Source organism: Eupeodes corollae, chromosome 2, assembly GCF_945859685.1.
Source record: "Eupeodes corollae chromosome 2, idEupCoro1.1, whole genome shotgun sequence".
NCBI classification, from domain to species: domain Eukaryota; kingdom Metazoa; phylum Arthropoda; class Insecta; order Diptera; family Syrphidae; genus Eupeodes; species Eupeodes corollae.
In genome coordinates this window covers 122,713,720-122,736,084 of record NC_079148.1, presented here as the reverse complement: position 1 = coordinate 122,736,084, position 22,365 = coordinate 122,713,720, and the positions used below count along the sequence as shown (strand labels likewise).

At 34.7% G+C, this 22,365-nt stretch overlaps 2 protein-coding genes across 2 annotated transcripts in view; one reads left to right on the top strand and one right to left on the bottom strand.

Annotated features, from left to right (window-relative positions):
* The window catches only part of LOC129944716 (uncharacterized), a 361,194-nt gene that overhangs the window by 263,574 nt on the left and 75,255 nt on the right, over positions 1 to 22,365 (top strand). The window lies entirely within an intron of this gene.
* On the bottom strand, positions 5,995 to 6,788 carry LOC129944718 (probable insulin-like peptide 3). The gene is made up of 2 exons (XM_056054353.1): positions 6,400 to 6,788; positions 5,995 to 6,337 (listed from the first exon to the last, which is right to left on the bottom strand). The coding sequence occupies exons 1-2, from the start codon at positions 6,572 to 6,574 to the stop codon at positions 6,144 to 6,146; spliced, it is 369 nt and encodes a 122-aa protein (XP_055910328.1). The 5' UTR covers positions 6,575 to 6,788; the 3' UTR covers positions 5,995 to 6,143.

The window sequence follows — 22,365 nt, the reverse complement described above, 5'->3', positions numbered from 1 at the left end:
AGGTGAATTCTATTTTTTAGACGCTCCAGGTGACACTGGTAAAACATTTCTTATCGCACTGATACTTGCGCGGATTCGATCTCAAAATCATATTGCATTGGCCATTGCTTCATCAGGCATTGCAGCAACGTTACTTAATGGTGGACGCACTGCGCATTCAACACTTAAATAACCTTTGAACTTTCATACAAATCCTGAAGCAATGTGTAACATAAAGAAGCATTCAGGCATGGCTGAAGTATTGAGAAAATGTAAAATTATTATCTGGGATGAATGAACAATGGCCCACAAGCATTCGCTTGAAGCTCTCGACAGGTCCCTGAAAGATATCAAAAATAATGCTCGGCTTTTCGGTGGTGCTCTACTGCTGCTGTCTGGTGATTTCAGACAAACATTACCAGTCATTCCACATATGCATACGAAATAAACGCATGTTTGAAAGAATCTTATCTATGGCCAAGTGTCACTAAATTATGCCTTACTATTAATATGCGCGTTCGACTTCAAAATGATCCATTAGCGTCAGGATTCTCTGAACAATTATTAGACATGGGCAACGGTAAAATTCAATTGTAGGAAGATACACAATATATTCGACTTCCAGAGAATGTTTGCAATATGATGGCTACCAAAGATGAGTTAATAACAAGTATCTTTCCAGATTTAAGACATAATTATACTAATCATGGCAGGCTGCGAGAGCGAGCTAACCGTATTTTAGCCGCAAAAATTTAGATGTTGACGCCATCAATTTTAAAATACAACAGTCATTGCCTGGTGATGAAATTACATTTAAATCGATTGACACTGTTGTTGATCCTGACGAAGTTGTCAACTATCCTGTAGAGTTTCTAAATTCACCAGATTAACCTGGAATGCCACCACATAATTTGCGACTGAAAATTGGCTCCCTATAATTTTAGTTCGAAAATTGTGTAATGGAACGCGATTAGTTGTAAAAAAAATCATGGGCAACATTCTTGAAGCCACTATTTTGAGTGGTAAATTTCAAGGTGCAGTTGCACTTTTACCACGGATCCCAATGATTCCTTCAGATTCGCCTATACCATTCAAACGATTACAATTTCCAATCCGCTTGGCATATGCTATGACTATAAATAAGTCACAAGGCCAAACAATGACAATTTGTGGCTTAGATTTAGAAAACCCATGTTTTTCTCACGGCCAATTATATGTTGCGTGTTCCAGAGTTGGGAAACCATCGAATTTATGTATTGATACACCTCAGGGTTTAACCAAAAATATTGTACATCCAATGTCATTACGATAAATTAAGTTTTTGTAAATAAAAAATATATTTTTTAAATAAAATAGTTTGAGTTTAAGCTTTTTTACCTTTAATTAAAACAAGTTGAAGATTTCATTACACATACTCACACGCTATCGATTAGTCTAATTGTAATAAATTTACATGTAATGACGTTAGATTATGTCATAACATTTGAATAATAATTTTCATCAAAATAGTCCAGAATGTTTTAGCTTATTAAAAAAAGTTTGAAATTTTCAAATTAAAGACGTGTAGACAGGACAACGTCTGTCGGGTCCGAGAGTACTTATATATAAAATTTAGTTATACAAGAAATTATTATAAGTCTTTTACGACCTAGTTTTAAAAACGTCGGTCAGATTGACAAAATATAAATTTTTCTAGCAAAAACAAATGAATCAATAAAATTAAAAAGTGAGATTAAATGGATGTAAACCATTTCAAATTGGGGAACTTTGTAAAGTTTATCACAGATTAAAGCTTTGGGTTATTTTGTCAGCTTAAAAGTGCCTCATTCCAAAAATGTATCGATGTATTTCTTGAATAATTTGACAAAATCCTATAAAATGTCCGATATTCTCTCTCTCAAGAGCGTTGCAGAGTTGGCACTCGATAGGCAGGTCTGCTCTGTGAAGAATGTAGTTCAGAGAAAGTATCTCACCTCTGGCTCGTAAAATTTAAGAAATCATATCTGTTGAGTTATTGTTGTCGAAGTTGTTTAATTCTCCAAGATTAAACTCCTACTTACAATAGAAGTCTCTATACTGCGAGTCTTTGACCTGATTGATGAAATTTTGTCGATATTTCTCATCCAATTTCCGGACAAGGGATTAAAGACTTCCGTTAGATTGTCAAAACCAAATTCCATCGATTTATTCGACAATTTAGCAAGATCGATCCAAGTTTATACAAAATTAAGCCGTTTTATGATGAGAAATTTCAATACTCTATAGACCAGCTTTAATGAATTCAATCGAAGTATTTGATAGCGTAATCGAAATATATCTTGAGTGTGTCGATAAACAAAGGTTTCAAACCCGTTTCCATAGGAAGAAAATAATTAGACGTTATTGATGGGAGAACAAAGACTCGTTTCAAAAAGAAACGTAACAGTTTTTCCACATCCTTATAGCCTTTGTAGCCCCACACTTGCGGGGCTTGAAACAGTTTGTATTTTGCTGAGTGGTGGATGGATTTATTTGCAATGCAGTTTTTCCAGAAAACGCAGAGGGTAGCCTTCGCCTCCTGAAGTTTAATCGTGATACATATAAAAGTCACTGGTTATGGTCAAACCGAGGTATTGAATTTCCCTAACAACATGAACTTCTTGATGCTTGTACTTCCATTTTTATAACAAGCGTATCTACGGTGTCCTTTTCTGAGGACAATTATGTTAGATTTGCTAAGGTTGAGTGATAAATTCCATATTTAGCAGTATTTTCCAAGTTTGACTATCTTTTCTTGAAATTGGTGTTTGGATTTCGATGAAAGTACGATATCATCAGCATACAATAAATGGTTAAAATAATAGAGTACTCAACGCACATCCTTATTTTAGGCCATTTGAAGAGCTGAAGTCTTCGGAAAAGTTTTCTCCATCTCAAAAGGCTATTGAATATTTAACAAAAAGAGCTCTTAAGATACTGCTCATTTGGGAAGTTCTAGAAAAAGTTCCTCTTTATCAATAATGTCAAGTGCTGCCTTAAAATCAATAAAAAAGGCATATATTTTTTGTCCACGATTTAAGTGGATAGTGAGAAATCAAATAATTTGTTAATTGTGGATGATACTTTAGAAAGTAGTGAGTTCGTGGCAACTTTTCTTGATTTGTTAGCTTCTCATGGACTTGTTTCGTTTATTAAAGAGATAACAAGACCGAGATCTGCAACTTGTCTTGATCATATTTATGGCCGATTTGCTCCTTTAATCAGTTCCAGTGAAAAGTGTGTTTTTGACCTCAGAATAACTGATCATTCCATGACTGGAATTCTTATTGATAAATGGAAAAAAAGTATTTGTTCTGATTCTAGTCCCCGAAAGTTGATTAAAAATATCGATTTTTGTAGGCTTAAAACTAATTTGCCTTTTAAGTTTTGGGAAAAAGTTTTTGCCGAAAGTGATTCTTAAAAATCGTATGACATTTTTATTGATATCCTTTTTAGATACATTTCTGATGCTTCTTTTGATATCGTTCCGAAAAAGTCTAATAAGCGTTTAAAGCCGTGGATTACGTATAGTTTGCTTAAAAAAGTGAAGTATAAAAACAAATTAAGACAAAAGTGTTTAAAACGCAACAGCAGTCCGAATTTAAAAACTAAATATAAGAAAATTTGTGTTAAATTAAAGAATTAAATTCCTATTTGTCGTGATAACTATTTTAAAAACAAATTTTATCTAACTGAAGGAAATATTAGAAATGAATGGAAAATAGTGAATAGTATACTTAATAAATCTCAGTGCAAAAAACAACCATCTGTTGTCAATGTTAATGGTCGTGTGGTCTCAGATAAAATTGCAATTGCTAATGCATTCAATAAATACTTTTTAACTATTTCACTTAATCTACAAGCTAGTTCTAGTCACCCATCTTGTACACTTTGCAGTCCATTCAGTAATGAACCTTCTCCAAGCCAAAGTTTTGTGTTTGAGCCTATATCTAGTTTAGAGATTCTAAAGTTAATTGGCACTTTAAAAACTTCAAACTTTTCATGAAATGAGCAACTAGTGATCTGGGTAACTATAGGCCTATATCATTCTTGCCCTCGGTAAGTAAAATGTTTGAAAAAGCTGTAAAAAATAGAATGGTGAGCTTTTTAAAGAGAATACAATTTTTCAGTGATGTTCAGTTTGGTTTTCAAAGCAATAAATCAACTGAAGATGAGTTGTTACATTTCTGTTCTTAAATATTTGTAAGTCTTGATAGGAAAAAGAATACAGCCGGATTGTTTGTTGACATATCAAAACCCTTTGACATGGTTAATCACGAAATTTTGATAAGCAAACTTGAAAGTGCTGGGATTCGAGGATTCATTAGTGATTGGTTAAGATCTTATTTAAATTTAAGAGCACAGAGAGTAAAATTTGATGGTATTAGAAGTGATATAAAGACATTTGATATGGGAGTTCCACAAGGTTCGGTTTTAGGACCAATACTTTTTTTGGTATACATTAATTCTTTATTCAGTTTGCCTTTTAAGAGTTCTCTGACAGCATTTGTAAATGATGTTGGTTTTTCGTATGGTACAGATAGTTTTCTGAAAACTAAAAACGGATATAAATTGGGATCTCAGCTTGTTAAGAATTTGGTTTGCAGAGCATAAATTGATAATTAGTTCTAAAACCAAGATAATGTTCTTCAGTTTTTCCAGCAAAAAGATTGTTAATGCTGATCTGTTTTTCCATGCCACTGAGTGTCCAAAATTCAAGCTTTTTATTCCTTTGGTTACTTCCATAACTGTAGTGATAAATGCTTTAAATTAGAAATAGTTAATGAATTCAAGTATTTGAAATTAATAATTGATTCTAGAATGAGTTTTTATAACCACACCTCAGAAAATCTTAGACAATATTTTCGGTGCAATATTAGAAACTTCTTCTTTTTGCGTAAGGTTTGCTTTTCCAAACTGCTATACTTAAAATGTATTATGGCATTTTTCATTCGAAACTAGAATATGAAATTTCTTGTTGGGGAGGTTCATTTTATAACAAAATACAACCGTTATAAGTTTTGCAAAAAAGAATTCTGAAGAAAATATGTGGTAAGCCTCGCCTGTACCCTTGTTTTCCACTATTTAGAGATTTTAAAATTCTTTCAGTGAGACATATGTATTATAATAAAATGTTTAATCTAATCAAAAATATTCTAAATAGTAGAAACATCTGGTCTGTAGTTGAGTATCCAGGGCGAAATTCAGCTTACAGCTCACTGAGCTTGGATTTCACGTCCACCCACAAAGTAAGTCTACTCAATAAAACGATATCCCTCGATAATTCTTTGGAACAGATGTATCTCCTTTTTTAAATAATGGACAAAAATCTAGAAGAAATGACTCCAAAATTGGAGATTACATTATAACAGGAACGAAGTTGGGCTAAACTTCATAAATTCAACTCGAATTGGAACTGTTCCAGCTGCCTTGTGTAGTTTCACTGTGTCAATTCAATCAATTCTTCTTCCAAAAAGGTCGAATCCAGAAAAATATCCTCGATAAAACGAGCTGCGCAGTGGATTTTTGAGGCCGTTTATACCGCATTGAGCAACGAATAAAAATGATTCTTTAAATCAGGCGACCACACCCACATTGTAAGCTTAGCCCCCAATTAGTAATTTCATTCCTTTTCAACTTTTTTTACTCTACGTATCATATTCTGAAGATGTCAATATTAAATGAGCGAAATAAGGTTAGGAATGAAAACGATAGATTTCTAGCAGTTTCAACTCCTTATCAAACCAGATTTGCTTGCTATTTTGAGCTTTAAGCAAGTTAAATTGAAGTGTATATGATCTCTTTATAAAAGCAAGTAATTCTTCCATGGATGGACTTGGAGATATTTCCTTTGGCAAATATATGTAGTTCCCTATTCAGGCATTGCTGGTAATTCTGCAGCTCTTATATAGTGTTTCGAAGGAGACAAATATTCAAATTAAATGATAATTTCGATCAAATGTTTTTAACAATAATTTATTTTTGTTATCAGTCGGCATTATCAGTATTTTTTAATCAAATTTTTTGTTTTGATCATAATCAAAACTAAAGCGAAGCTTAAATATATTTTCAAGCATTGCAGATCTTTCTTATCGTTCTTAAACTAAACCTTCACAGTTCCTTCATTAAAATCCCGCCTTCCAATCTTAAAGGCAATAGCTTCTTAACTCAGCCATTGTACAAGCTTTCTTGCAACATTCATCAGCAATACCAAATCTCCTGCGACGGCTTTTGGCCAGAGCGTTGGCTTCATATTGTGAAATAAAGGGAAACTGACCAAAAGGCGATATGAGATCTTCACCATCGATGTCATTATAATATTCCACTGGGTCAACTAAAACTAAAGCAAACAAAATAATTTGTTGATAATATTACATTTTTTTTTTAATTAATAAAACTTACTTGATTTCTTGGTTTTAGTTCCAAAACCATTCTCACAAAGCATATCCAATGTGTCGGGCAATTTTTTGCCACACAATTTTTGAATACCCTCACATGACGGTGTATTATTGCAAAATATTAACAATAAACAAAACCAATTTAGTGTAAAAAGAATCTTGACTGATGGAGAAGACATTTTTTTGTGGTTCTATTATTTTATTTATTTATTTTTTTTATTTATTGAATGATGGTGTTAAGATGTGCAAGGAACTGCTGCTACTGCAGATGAATCAATTCTAATACTCATTACCTTATTGCTTGGGGTATTTATACCTCTAGGGAATATAATCCATAATATACACGAGTTGCAGTAAGTTAAGGGAAAAGTAATTAAATTCTGAGAGAGTTGATTAGAATTATTAAGCAATCCCCCATATTAACACACATTTGCAATTCAAATTCAAATAATATTCCTTCTAAGGAGAGTTCTTTTAATTATTCAGATTTACAATGCTTGCGATAGTAATTATTATGGGGGTAAAGCGTAAAAGGGTTCTACTCTCTCTTTTTAATATCCTTTCTATGGGGCGGTTTTCGTTTAAATACAATACACCGTTAAAAAAAACTTGTGAACTTATATTTCAAAAGTCGAAACGGGTACTTAAAAACTTAAAATTTTATCCCGTGTCATCTTATCACGGAATTAGGGTATAATACAAAGGGGTTCCACTTTGTTTTAACTTTGTTTGTTAACTTTTAAAAGAATTTGTATACTTTTATTCTAATTTTTTAACAATTTTGGCGTACGTTTCTTGTACGAAATTGAAACCAAAAAAAAAACAATCGATAGGGTATCGTTTTGGAATACCCTAGTATTGAAATAACTATTGTTAGTTTTTACAAAATTCATGCAAAACCATGATAAATTCATGCTGATAATAAAGGGTGATTTTTTTGAGGTTAGGATTTTCATGCATTAGTATTTGACAGATCACGCGGGATTTCAGACATGGTGTCAAAGAGAAAGATGCTCAGTATGCTTTGACATTTCATCATGAATAGACTTACTAACGAGCAACGCTTGCAAATCATTGAATTTTATTACCAAAATCAGTGTTCGGTTCGAAATGTGTTTCGCGCTTTACGTCCGATTTATGGTCTACATAATCGACCAAGTGAGCAAACAATTAATGCGTAAAAAATACAGCTCGTGCAAGAACTGAAGCCGAACGATCTGCCACAACGTCGAATTTTCAGTGAATGGGCCCTAGAAAAGTTGGCAGAAAATCCGCTTTTTTATCGACAAATTTTGTTCAGCGATGAGGCTCATTTATGGTTGAATGGCTACGTAAATAAGCAAAATTGCCGCATTTGGAGTGAAGAGCACCCAAAAGCCGGTCAAGAACTGCCCATGCATCCCGAAAAATGCACTGTTTGGTGTGGTTTGTACGCTGGTGGAATCATTGGACCGTATTTTTTCAAAGATGCTGTTGGACGCAACGTTACGGTGAATGGCGATCGCTATCGTTCAATGCTAACAAACTTTTTGTTGCCAAAAATGGAAGAACTGAACTTGGTTGACATGTGGTTTCAACAAGATGGCGCTACATGCCACACAGCTCGCGATTCTATGGCCATTTTGAGGGAAAACTTCGGAGAACAATTCATCTCAAGGAATGGACCGGTAAGTTGGCCACCAAGATCATGCGATTTGACGCCTTTAGACTATTTTTTGTGGGGCTACGTCAAGTCTAAAGTCTACACAAATAAGCCAGCAACTATTCCAGCTTTGGAAGACAACATTTCCGAATAAATTCGGGCTATTCCGGCCGAAATGCTCGAAAAAGTTACCCAAAATTGGACTTTCCGAATGGACCACCTAAGACGCAGCCGCGGTCAATATTTAAATGAAATTATCTTCAAAAAGTAAATGTCATAGACCAATCTAACGTTTCAAATAAAGAATCGATGAGATTATGCAAATTTTATGCGTTTTCTTTTTAAAGTTCTCAAGCTCTTAAAAAATCACCGTTTATATTGGAATACAGGAAAAATATTGTTTAGGTTAAATTTGTTTCTTATTGTTAAAAACATTTAAACAAAATTATCAATCTTTAATTAAATTTTTCTTATCAGTGTACACAATTCAACACTCCTATAATCTAGTTTTTCTTTCAAGGACTAGATATAGGTGCATACATAAGTATCTCTATGTATCTTTTCCCTTAGGGCGTCGTTTGTCTAGTCGATTGAATTAAGCTCATCAGCTGTTTATATAATAGACAAATCATAACGTGTGTAGGCGGACGATACCGTGAAGCTCATGGTGTTAAATTATTCTTAATTTTTGTAACCGTCTGCAGCGTCTTACGGAAACATTTTGAGCATTTGGAACTAAAATTTCAATAATAATCTTTTTTAATGAAATATTCCATTATGAATAAATTATTTATTAATTTACTATGTTTGTTCATAATAAAAAAAATAGAACATCGTATTTAACATAATTTCTAAGAATTAAACAATGTAAACAATATGAAATTTTCTAGTTCAAGGGCAAATTATAATGTGGCTAAATTGTTTTGTAATAAAACACTCCTTATTTTTTCTCATGCACTTACATAATTGGAAGATTAAAGATACAGTCTTTAATAATGAATAAAGGGCTCTTTATTATCCTAGATCTTTAATTTGTGTTTTTATAAAAGTTTGACAAAACGTTACAAACATTTTGAAGTTGAAAAGGCTATTTTCTAAAATTTATTTTGAATTTGTGGCTATTTAATGGTTGATAAAGCATACAGTTAGTCACAAAAGTCAACATATAGCTATGAAAAATGGTATATCAATGGTTTTAGCCAAAATTCAAATATATTTGTTTGAGTAACCGCGGTTTTTGGAAAAGGGTACTTTTTACTGATGAAAGTGAATTCAACATTTTTGGATCCGATGGCAGGGGAAAAATATGGCGGAAGGTGAACCAAGCCATGGATATGAAAAATCTTGTTGATACAGTGAGGCACGTAGGAGGACATGTGATGTTTTGGGGGGCTGTAGCAGCCTCTGGTGTAATGAGGGTAGATTTTATTGATGGGACTATGGATCGCTTTCAATATCTGGACATTTTGCGTAATAATTTGCAAGCTTCTGCTGAAGCTCTAGGACTCGGAAGCAACTGAATCTTGCACCAAGATAAGGGTCAAAACAGCTTCATCCACCACCGCAGTCTCTAGATCTCAATATCATAGAGCACATTTGGGATGAACTGGAACGGAAGGTTCGCAAATTTAGGATAATAGATCAAAATTAACTGAGACAGGCTCTTGCGAATTCTTGGTCTCTGTCGTCACCGAAAATTTAGTTCAGTCTATGTCACGAAGACTCAAAGCTGTCCAGGAGTCACAAGGTGGTCCAACAAAATATTAAATTGAATTTATTTAATTTTTAGTTAATTTTTTAATCGTGCATCGTTTTTTTTACTTTTCTCGTTTTTTCTCAAATTTTGTCCAATAAAATGATTAATTTTGTTAAATAATTATTTTTAAGTAACAAATACTCCTTTTTTAATTGATACAATTAATGAATTTAAACTAAAAGCGGTAATTTAACACTTTTTAGCACAATTTTACTTTCTAAACATTTTCTCAATTGACAGTTTTTGTATAAAAAAAAAGAAACTATAAAAATTAAAAGACTGTTTTTAAAACCAATCATTGTTTTTATCTTTCTCCTCAAGAATAACGATTTGTCAATATAATTCGGATATATGTAGGTATGTCTAGTTTTCAATAGATTATGTCACATTCCGACTTTTTTTTTAACATTAGAAATTAAACTTGAAGTACATCCAACGTTATAATATTATTTGTAGGTAATATTTTCCAAAAATCAAAATTAAAAAAAAAAACCTTTTTCAAAACAAAACTTGTATTAAGTTTAATTAATTTATATTTTGGCTTAAAACTACTTTTATCTTTTTAAAAAATTTCTTGTCAACACTCAAGAAAATTTTGAGAAAAATCTATCTAAAAAAAAACAAACCTATGAAAAAAGCAATACTAAAAATCTATTTAAGAAAACAAGATTTTAAAAATTAACTATTTATTAACTTCCCATAGGAAGTTATTGTAATGGGTCCGATTTGTCAAATTGAAAATTTTGACATTTCTCGTATTTTCAAGGTTCCTAGAGTCGAAATAAAAGATGTTTAGAAAGATGTATGTGAGTGCGTGTGTACGTACGTTCGTACGTCCGTACGTTCGTTAAGTTTTTTTCGTTGTCCATAGCTCAAGAACCAGAAGAAATATCGTTTTCAAATAAATTTTGCTGTACAGATAATAAGGCAGAAAAATGCAGAAATTGCTCTCAACAAAAGTGCGTGGGTGGTTTTTTTACCATAGCAGTTTGAAAAAAAGGTGAACATTTTGGTTAACCTTAAATATCTTACGAACCAAAAACGCTAGAGACTTGAATTAAATTTTATATAATATATTGTAACGTGATACGAAACAGGTATATTTTTTGAAAAAAATAAATATAACGGGGTTTTTTATAAATCAATAAAACTGAAAAAAAATTTGTCACCTCTGAAATTTTACGACTGAAATATGATTTCATCTCTAAAACGATTTTGTGCAACAAAGAATAATGTTTTTGACATCTGATAAAATTTTGAAAAAAAATAGAATTGACAGTTCTTTTTACAAAAAATTAAAACCTAAACAAAAATTAAAAAGAAGCTGGGGATGCGACCCACACTGATAACTTCCCATCCCGTCTGTCGATTTGCCTTGCTTAAAAGTTTGTCTATATGCATTTTTACCAAATTTGCGCACTATTTTTTGTAGATTTTATTTTTTATGAAAAAACGGACTGTTGGATTTTTATATAAAAATTACTGAATATTGAAAACAATATTTTCTCTGAAAAAAAAAATAAGTTTGAAGCCAATATTTTTAATTTTTGAAGAGATATTTGAGCCGAAAGTAAATTTTTACCAAGTTTTAGTATTGTTATTTTTTTAGAGTTTTATTTTTTGTAAAAAAAACTGTCAATTCGAATTTTTTAAAAATTTTACCAAATGTTGAAAACAATATTTCTTATAAGATAAAATTAGTTTTAAGCCAATATTTTAAATTTTTGAAGAGATATTTGAGTCGAAAATCAATTTTTACCAACTTTTATATATTTTTTTCAGGTTTTTATTTTTTGTAAAAAAAATGTTAATTCGATTTTTCTCAAAATTTGTCCTAATGTTGAAAACAATATTTCTTATAAAAAAAACTTAGTGAGAACCTATTATCTCAATGTTTTTAAAAGATATTTGAGTCGAAAATAATTTTTTACGAACTTTTGTTAATTTTTTTTTCGGTTTTTATTTTTTGTAAAAAAAACCGTCAATTAGATTTTTCTCAAAATTTTATAAGATGTCAAAAACATTATTCTTCGTTGAACAAAGTTGTTTTAGAGATGAAATCATATTTTAGTCGTAAAATTTTGGAGGTGACAATTTTTTTTTTTTTCAGTTTTATTGATTTTAAAAAAAAACCGTCATATTGATTTTTTTCAAAAAATATTCCTGTTTGTTATCACGTTACAATATATTATATAAAATTTAATTCAAGTCTCTAACGTTTTTGGTTCACAAGATATTTAGGGTTAACCAAAATTTTCACCTTTTTTTCAAACTGCTATGGTAAAAAAACCACCCACGCAATTTTCTTGAGAGCCCTTTCTGCGTCTTTCTGCCTTATTATCTGTATAACAAAATTTATTTGAAGTCGATATCTCTTTTGGTTCTTGAGCTATGGACGACGAAAAAAACGTCGAGAACGTACGGACGTACGGACGTACAAACGTACGTACACACGCACGCACAGACATCTTTCTAAAAATCTTTTATTTCTACTCTAGGGACCTTGAAAAGTCGAGAAATGTCAAAATTTTCAATTTGACAAATCGGACCCATTACAATAACTTCCTATGGGAAGTTAATAAAAGTTGGTAAAAATTAATTTTCGACTCAAATAATTTTTTAAAAAATTTAAACTACCTCTATCTTTAAAAAAATATTGTTGTTAACATTCGGTAAAATTTAATTAAGTTTTTGTACAAACAACTAAGAACATAAAAAAAATTAACAAAAGTTGGTAAACATTTATTTTCGACTCAAATATCTTTTCAAAAATTTGAAATATTGGCTTCAAAATAATTTTATCTTATAAGAAATATTGTTTTCAACATTCGATAAAATTGTGAAAAAAAATTGAATTGACAGCTTTTTTACAATAAATTAAAAGCTAAAAAAAATGTATCAAAAGTTGGTAAAAATTTATATCGACTCAAATAGCTTTTAAAAAATTAAAAATATTAGATTCAAACTTATTTTATTTCACAAAAAATATTGTTTTCGATATTCAGTAATTTTTATATAAAAATCCAACGGTCCGTTTTTTTTTTTTTTAATCAAATCTACAAGAAAAATGATACGAGTGCATATAGACAAACTTTTAAGCAAGTCAAATAGACAGACAGGATGGGAAGTTCTCAGTGTGGGTCGCATCCAAGCCTCTTTTCATTTTTTGAATTCAATAATTTATTTTAAAAAAGTGTGTTCTTTATCAACCCATCTCTGTTTGTGAATCGACAAACTTCTTTGGAGGCCTCGGTGACGGATTTGACCGCCCTTCCAGCTGCTTTGCGTTGGCATTGAAATTTTGACAATCAATTTGATTTATTATTGTCGTCTTGGATGAAAATATCCAAAAGTTATTCTATCGCAAAATCCATAACCAATGGAGGTTCAGCTAAACGACTTTTCTCTATCTGCCACCAAACAATATGTATGTTCAAAATATTCAGCAGAAATTTGGAACTTAAAACATTGGCGGGTTTCCAAAACTATTGGTTGTTGCTTCTGTTTTAAGGATGCGTCGTGCAGCAAGCTCACGTATGTTTTGGCGATCGCTGTATACTTAATGTACTTAAGGTGGCACTAGGGTCCTGTGTGAACTTGAGCCTCACCCAACAAACTTCTCCATCTTGCTCGTTCCCTAGCTAGATGTCTCTAGTTTCACGATCCAAGTTGGGTGAGGTGACTTTCCACTTTTACGCGCCACCTCATCCGCGGCCTTTCTATACTGCGCAGTCCTGTGGGTGTGGATTCGAAGATTTTCCGGGCTGGAGCATTGGTTTCCGTGCGCTCTACGTGACCCTGCCATCTAAGTCGTTGGACTTTTACCCTTCTGGCTAAGTCTACGTCGCTGTACAGCTCGTACAGCTTGTCGTTCCATCTTCTCCTCCACTCTCCTTCGATGCATGCGGGATAGTAGATCACACGAAGAACTTTTCTTTTGAAGCCACCCAAGGTGCTTTCATCCGCTTTTGTCATAGTCCATGCTTCTGCACCGTACAGCAGGACGGGGATGATAAGGGTCTTATAAAACAACACTTTGGTCCCTCGAGAGAGGACTTTACCACTCAATTGCTTTCTAAGTCCAAAAAAACAGCGGTTAGCAAGAGTTATTCTGCGTTTGATCTAAGCGCTGGTGCGTTGTTTTCTGCGTTTACAACGGAGCCTATAGGTAGACAAATCCTTGACTACCTCAAAGTTACGTCTGTCGATGGTGACGTTTTGACCAAGACGTCGGCGTTGTATGTCCTTCTTGACGTCAGCATGTACTTTGTGTTGCCCTCATTAACCGTTAAACCTATTTTTGCCGCCTCTGCCTCAATACTCTCAATAGCTCCATTGACATCACGTTGAGTTCTTCCGATTAGGTCAATGTTATCAGCATATCCTAGTAATTGGACAGACTTTTGAAAGATAGTGCCTCTAGTATTGACGTATGAGCTTTGCACTAATCTTTCAAGTACGGTGTTAAAAAAATTGTATGATAACGCATCGCGTCTAGCAGCATGGCAACCAAAATATTTTTGCAATGCCCGAAGTATCTGTTGTGAGCAAAATCCGGGTATACTACCTTACATTTTTTAGATCCTCTGGAAAATATCTTGAGAGTTGAATGGATTTATGAAAATATTTTGCACCGTAGACAAATGAAGAATTGGATATAATTTCAAACCACATCACAGCATAAACTTGACAAATAAATTGAACTATGTACATATTTATATATTGTAATGGCTCTTCTGAATCTTGTTTAGAAGCATAAGCTCTTAAAATGCGGTTAGCTATCGTCAACTATCTTGAATGCATCATTGCTCCAGGATTTATTGAGAGATCCTTCTTGGCACCATTACTAATGGCCATACAAATTCTATACAGATAATTTTGGGCTCAACTCAGACCATGTAAATGTGTATTCGTTAAGTTCACTTTAATGACCTTGTAATCAACCACCTGCAGATTCTGACAGCTCTTAAAATTCTTGCCAATACTACCAGGATATGCGTTTGGACCAGATGTTTTTCCATACAATTATTCAAAAAGGTGTCATAATGTCAAATCTACCATTGAAAAGGTCGTTTAATTTTTGTTTCGATTTTCCGTATGATTACATTTCCTATTCCGGTGTTAACGTTAGTCCCATCACAGACAATAAGCTTTAATTTATTTGTGGAAATGGAGATTTTTTAAGAAAATTAAGTATTGTATTGTTTCTGATTTCCCGTTTGGTGGTGTTACATGCCCTTTATATGGCGAATCAGATTCTGCTATCAACACAATATGTTCTTCTGTGGGAAAGCCTCCAAAATTCGTAACGTCCTCAAAAATCAAGATCACAGTCACCTGCTTGCTGAGATGTCTTTTTTCTTCGTATCCTACTTCAATCGATAATGTTTGTATGATCTGTATCATTTATTAAAACATAATCTTGAAAAACCGTTGTTAAAAGTGTTGCAGAAGCTCTGTTTGATATTTTGAACCTATTAGCCACCTTTGCAACATTAAGAAGAGATTTTGGATTCGGGCCAAGTGGAGCAGTGAAGGCATTCTTTTTTATTAATCTTAAAGCTCCAATGTGCTTGAAGTTGAAGAATATGAACATTCATTTTTTTAAAGGATTTTTGAAGCTTGAAAGTTTCGAACATCACGCTTAGAATTTTGCAAAATACTTTCGAACTTACTTACTTTTTAAAGTTATCTACTTTTTATATTATTCTACTTAATTTTTAAATCGCTTAGTTTTGCAAACCAAGTAATTAATATACCATTTAACCTTACATTTCATGTCTCTAACATGCCTCACAATATCACGATCCATAAGTATATTATTCGAAAAGAACAAATTTAGAAATTACCAGAGTCGTGTAATTTATTTGCTGAGCACTTTTATTCAAAACCAATTAACACTTCTGAATCTACAAGTTCGTTTGGGGATATTTGCGTTTCCGGTAAGGTATAGGTAGGATACTACACACAACATCACTGATATGCTACAACTACCGTTGTATATCCCTATAAAGCCTGCTGGATATACCAATATGGTGTGAAGCCAAGTTAAATTGTGATGGCTTCAGTTGTGATGCGAAATGAGAAAACTCATACGTAGACACGAATGTAACTTGTACTCTGACAGTTTGTCAGCTTTTGTCTATCAAAATGTTATCCATCTCAGTGAGCGATGGATATGGATACTAGCATAGGATATTGGTGGAATATACAAAGAAGATACCAACTATGTATTGCACCTTCTACATAAAGCACGTAAACGAACGTACCTACCTCAATATCCAATTACCTTCCGTAGAGCTTCCTATTCATACATGTATATAGTATATGTTGCAATACACACTCGAAGCAATGCTTTCAATCTCATTGAGTACTACTCAGCCTTAATCAAAAGGTTGTCCTCTGACCTATCCCACTGGCTCACAATACACCTATACCTACAAACTATATATATGAATGTAGATGGCATATCCTGTAGGAGCGACACGCAATGAAAAAATACTTCCGCATGAACAGGAAAGCATTCAGCAAAGATGCGAAAGACATACACAAAAAAAGAAAAATACAATGATGGTAGATCGACAGGAAGAACCGGAAAAATTGCTGAAAAATCCCTTGCTGGTGTGTGAACATGACAGGATTCATTTTCTCCTTCCACAGCACTTTTGGGAAATTTTCTTTTTTTTTTGTTAATTTTATTTTAACTCGACTCTTTCTGGTTCTTTGGAACATCACTCGTGCGAAGAAGGCGTAGGACGATGCTTTTTCCATTCATCCCCACTTTTCATTTTAAGTCACTATGAAGTTGGTCGAAGATAGGAAAGTAGGGTAGAGGGAAAATGTATGAAGTGGCTTTAAGGTCATTTATGCTAAGGATAAAGACTCGACTTAAACAAAAAGTTTGAGTTTAATTTCAAAATGAAAATAAAATCATTTAAGCAAAATAAAACAAACGGTTGTTTGGTCCCCGACCCTCAATTGCGTGGCATGGCAGCAGCAAGAAACCTTTATTATTTATTTCGTCGTCTTTTTTTGTGTTTCCCTTAAATTCAACGACCCTGGACTTTTATTTACTTTATTTAAAAATAAAAACAAAGACACAACATCTGGCTAGATAGCTAGTCACGTTTTGTATTTCTCAATTAAGTTGGCCAATTCCAATTGTCGTAGAGTGTGGTTCGTAGCTATTCGCAAGTTGTTTTTTTTATGCTTCTTGTTTTAATGTGATAGCGAGAAAAATTTGTGAAGTAGAGGACGATGCTGTGCTAAGACCAAAAGGATACCTATAAAGTGAAGTTTATGGAAAATTTTAGAAAAAATTGAAGCATTAAACAAAAGTGAATGAAATTCAATTTCAATAAAATTTAGTGGGCCTTTTTTTTCGATAAGTTCAAAGAAATTTTAGAGGATGTTAGGTTGGGAAAAAGGTATAGCCAGGTTCACAAATGAAGCTATGTTAAAAGCTTTTTAATAATGAATTTGAAACTACGCTTAGTAATAAAGCTATCATATTTGACAAAATGTCTATTGTATTTTAAGTCTGTGTTATCAAATTAACAGTACTTACTTACTTAAGGTGGTTCAGACCTGGGTGAACTAAGGCCTCAACCAACAAGCTTCTCCAACAAGCTCGTTCCCTAGCTAGGTAGCTCCCTTTTCACGCTCTAAGTTGGGTGCGCGCCACCTAATCTGCAGTCTTCCTCTACTGCGCTGTCCTGTGGGTGTGGATTCTAAGACTTTTCTCTACCGGTCTACATGACCCAGCCATCTAAGTCGTTGGACTTTTATCTTTCTGGCTAAGTCTACGTTGCTGTACAGCTTGTGCAGCTAGTCGTTCTATCTTCTAACCCACTCGCCTTCTATGCATACAGGACCGTAGATCACTCGAAAAAGTTTTCTCTCGAAGCGACCCAAGGTGCTTTCATCTGTTTTGTCATAGTACATGCTTCTGCACCGTATAGTATGACGGGAATGATGAGGGTCTTATATAGCGACACTTTGGTCCATCGAGAGAGGACTTTATTACTTAATTGCTTTCTTATCCCAAAAAAAACAGCGGTAAGCAAGAGTTATTCTGCGTTTGATCTCAGCGCTGGTGTTGTTTTCTGCGTTTACAGCGGAGCCTAGGTAGACGAAGTCCTTGACTACCTCAAAGTTACGTCTGTCGATTGTGACGCTTTGACCAAAACGTCGGTGTTGTATGTCCTTTCTAGACGACCGCATGTACCTTGTTTTGCCCTCATTAACCGTTAAACCCATTTTTGCAGCCTCTGCCTCAATACTCACAAAAGCCCCATTTACATCACGCTGAATTCTTCCGATTATGTCAATGTCATCAGCATATGCCAGTAATTGGAAAGACTTTGGAAAGATAGTGCCTCTAGTGTTGGCGTGCGGGCTCTGCACTATTCTTTCAAGCACGATGTTAAAAAAATCACATGACAGCGCATCACCTTGTCTAAAACCTTTTTTGACATCGAAAGGTTCTGTTAAGTTGTTTCCAAACCTTATCGAGCAGCGTGAATTCTCCATGGTCATCCTGCACAAACAGACGAGTTTGGCAGGATGGCTCTATACAGCTCGTTCTTGTAGATTCTGTCATATGCTGCCTTGAAATCGATGAAAAGATGGTGGGTGTCGATTTGGTGTTCTTGGCTTTTTTCCAGGATCTGCCGTAATGTGAATATTTGATCAACTGTAGACTTTCTGGTCTAAAACCACACTGATAAGGACCTATCAGGTTGTTGACGATGGGGTTTTGACGTTCACATATTTCGGCAAGAAAGATTTTATAGGCGATGTTAAGTAGACTGATTCCTCTATAGTTGGGGCAGTTCAGAGGGTCTCCCATTTTCAGGATCGGGCAAACAATACTGAGGTTCCATTCATCAGGCATACTTTCTTCGGACCATATCTTACATATAAGTTGATGCATGCTCCTAACCAACTTGTCTCCAGCTGCATTAAAGAGCTTGGCATTCAAGGCATATGCTCCAGCAGCCTTATTAGACTTCAGCTTAGATATAGCAATCTTTACTTCGTCTAAGTTGGGAGGACGGGATTGTTGGCTTCCGTCGTCTATGTTGAATGGATCGTCCTGCCTGACAGCAGAATTCAGTTCATTGTCGCCGTTACACAGTCTTCAGAAGTGGTCCTTCTATATCCTCAGCATTGACTGCGGTTCCACTATGATATTTCCGCTTTCGTTTTTGCGGCCTTCATTTCTAGGTTTATGTACCTGTGAATTTCGTTTCACCTGTTCATACAACTTTCGAACTTCATTCCTGCTTTTTAACCTTTCAACATCTTCCACTTGCCCTCTCTTTTTACTCCTGAGATGTCGGTGTTCCTCTCGCTTCCTCTGCTCGTAGGGCTCATGAGCAGCCCTTGTCCTTTAATGCAGCGCCGCTTTGGGTGCCTGTTGTTTAGCTGCATTTGCCTGCTGACATTCCTCATCAAACAAGGGGTTCCTTGTTGGTGGCTGCTTGAAACCTAGCACATTAGAGGCGGCTTCTTTGATTGCATCTTGGCAATGTTGCCACTGGTTTTCGATACATTGTGTTGGCGGGAAGGAACTCCGAGAGAGGTTCCTGGTAACTCGGTCGGAAAGGGATTTGGCGATCTCTGGTGATTGTAGCCGTTCGAAGTTGTTCCTTCTCCCAGCACCTCCCTGTTTTGCCTTGGTTCTGGAAATTCAAAGTGCTACCTTGGCTACAACGAAGAAGTGGTCCGAGTCGATGTTAGCTCCTCGGAAAGTTCACACAGCCATAATTCTGAAATTGTGTCTGGTGTCAATCGCAATATGGTCAATCTGGTTGACGGTAGATTGATGTAAAGAACTCCAAGTCCCTTTGGGGATGTTGAGGTGTGGAAAACTCTTTCGCGCCTCTGCAAAATCTATGAGCCTGAATCCGTTCTCGGAAGTGTTGTTGTAAAGGATGTTTTTCCCAATTATTCCACCAAAGATGTCTCCCTGTCCTAGCTTGGCATTAAAATCGCCCAGGACAATTTAAATATCGTAGCTAGGACAATGCTCATATGTTTTGTCTAAGAGCTCGAAGAACTTATCTTTGGTGTTGCCATCCTTCTTTTGTGGGGCGTGCGCGCATTTAATGCCGAATATAGCCTTGATGCGGCTGGTCATGAGGAGCTCGTTAATGCACCTATAGACTTCTTGCCCAAGTCTGGCTCCAATGATAAGGCCGCATTCAAATAAGCGCTGTTGGTTTTCTCGATAGCATTCACCATAGTAAATATCGCAGTATTTCATCCTCTCTTTGCCCGGCCACTCCCATTGTATTTTCTGGATGGCGGTTATGTCTGCTTTATAGCGGTATATAGCCTCTGCTAATTCTTCGGCTGCACGTGGTCTGTTAAGGGACTTAACATTCCACGTGCATATCCGAAGTTCGATGCCCTTAATTCGTTTGCGTTGGTTATCAACAGTAAATCTGTCCGTATCCGAACCTTGTTGGTGCTTCGCAACTATGAAAGCTTTTACGTGACCAGTAAGTCATCCCGACGGCACAACCCCCAACCTGAATTGCCAGATCCTTAGTATAACTCGAAGAACGTTGAGCCGGATATACCGCTCCTCATAGGCCTGAGCTCCGAATAAGTTGTAGAAGCCCTATAGTGTGTTCACTAAGTAGTTCAGCCTCACTGGAACTGTAGACGGCACCGTTGATACCATCGTGGGAATTCCTCCGCTCCCCCTTTCTCTCGTTTGCTGCCCCAACAACGTTTCACTGGGGATGGAACCCAATATCGAGTTGAGGTACTAGGCATCCGATGTTCACCACGGGAAGGTGAGAGTAGGAGTTGATAGTCAGAGGTGGGTTTTGAGAAAAACCTGTGGACGGTTGTGTCCCCTTGAATGCACATGTCTACCATTTGAACATTGCCAAAAGTAGACATGGCTCTATATACAAGTCGTCCCTGTAGATGCTGCCATATGCGGCCTTGAAATCAATAAAAAGATAGTGGGTGTCGATTTGATATTCTTTGGTTTTTTCCATGATCTGCCGTAATGTGAATATTTGATCGACTGTGGAAATTCCTGGTCTAAAACCACACTGATAAGTTAAACTAGTTAAACTGACAGATTGGGACTTTAATGTATCTAATTTTCGAAATAACTTTATGTTCTTATTTAAAAAAGGATACCATCCAAAAATTAGTTTAATTAAGCTTAAAAGAAATAAATACATTCCTGAGCACGTTTTTTCTTTTAAATAAATAAATCACAAAATTCTTAAATTACTTAACACCCTCCTAACCTACTTTTTTATAAATTTGCAAAGCTTCCCGCAAATAAATGACCCTTAAATGCAAATATCCCATTTTTAAATGTGTATATTCTATATGTAATATTATTTAGGTATGTATAAAAAAGGACGAACAAAATTAATACTTCGATCTGTTTTAATGAGAATCACTTCAAAAAATATCCTTTTTCAACTTGTCAATATTTATCGAAGAGCTTAGGACTAAATGCTTTTTTAGTTCTAGGTATTGTTGCCAACAGGCCCGTTTCAGCGGGCAGCAGCAACAGCAGCATCAGTATTGGCTATCAATAAAAAAAAAACGAGAACAAACAAAATGTTCAGATGCTTACGAAGTAACGAAGAGATACAACTTATAAACGTATATTTTTCGTCTATCATCAAATTATAAGTAGATACTGAGAATACCCTACCCCATAGCCTACCCATGACCCAACTCCATTTTGTAAGAGCTAAAATATAATTATAATTAATTGGAAAAAAAGAAGAAACACACACAACGATTGGACAACAGACTTATTTTATTTTGAAGTTTTTGCTCGTTACCGCCATAAGGATTTTAGATTAATGATGAATCCTATTTCGTGCGTTAGCATTGCGTAATTGTTATGAATTGTGTGTTCGTTCTCTCTTGGTTCTTAACTTTGTCTTTATTGTATGATGTACCCCCTCACTTCATATCAACTTAGGTTGGCTTCCATTTAACATCCGTATTTCCTTGGTCCTTTTTTTTTTAGTAATAAGAGGCATTTAATTAGAGTCAAATATGCAAACGCATTTCCGGAAACAAGTCAATGTTATAACGTCGTATACACTAGTACGAGTACCTATTGTTTGTTTGGACTTTGTGAGGTACATTTTTATAAATTTCTGCCAACGTTACGGACGGACGACGCACATAGCTACCAATTTGTGAGGCTTAAGAGTCCTGAAAATTAATGCAAATTAAAATTATGTTGACATCATTTTCATAAAGTTTTAATTTTAATTATGTTTGAATACGACGACGACCGACCTGGAGAGGAAAATACTTTGGTTGATGGGATCTTATAGCATAATCGACAACAGATTTCACACTTTATACTTATTAGATATGTCAATGTTGGCAATTTGTAAATATATCGCTATTGGTGAACTTGGGGTAAAAAAAGCAATGTGGTATTTGAGATAGAATAAAAGATTATAGGGGGATTTGCACATAAACTTGGTATGGTAATTTATACTTTTATTACCCTCCCCCCCTTGATGTAAATATTGTGTTGCGGTGCTTTTAAAATATTTTACCAC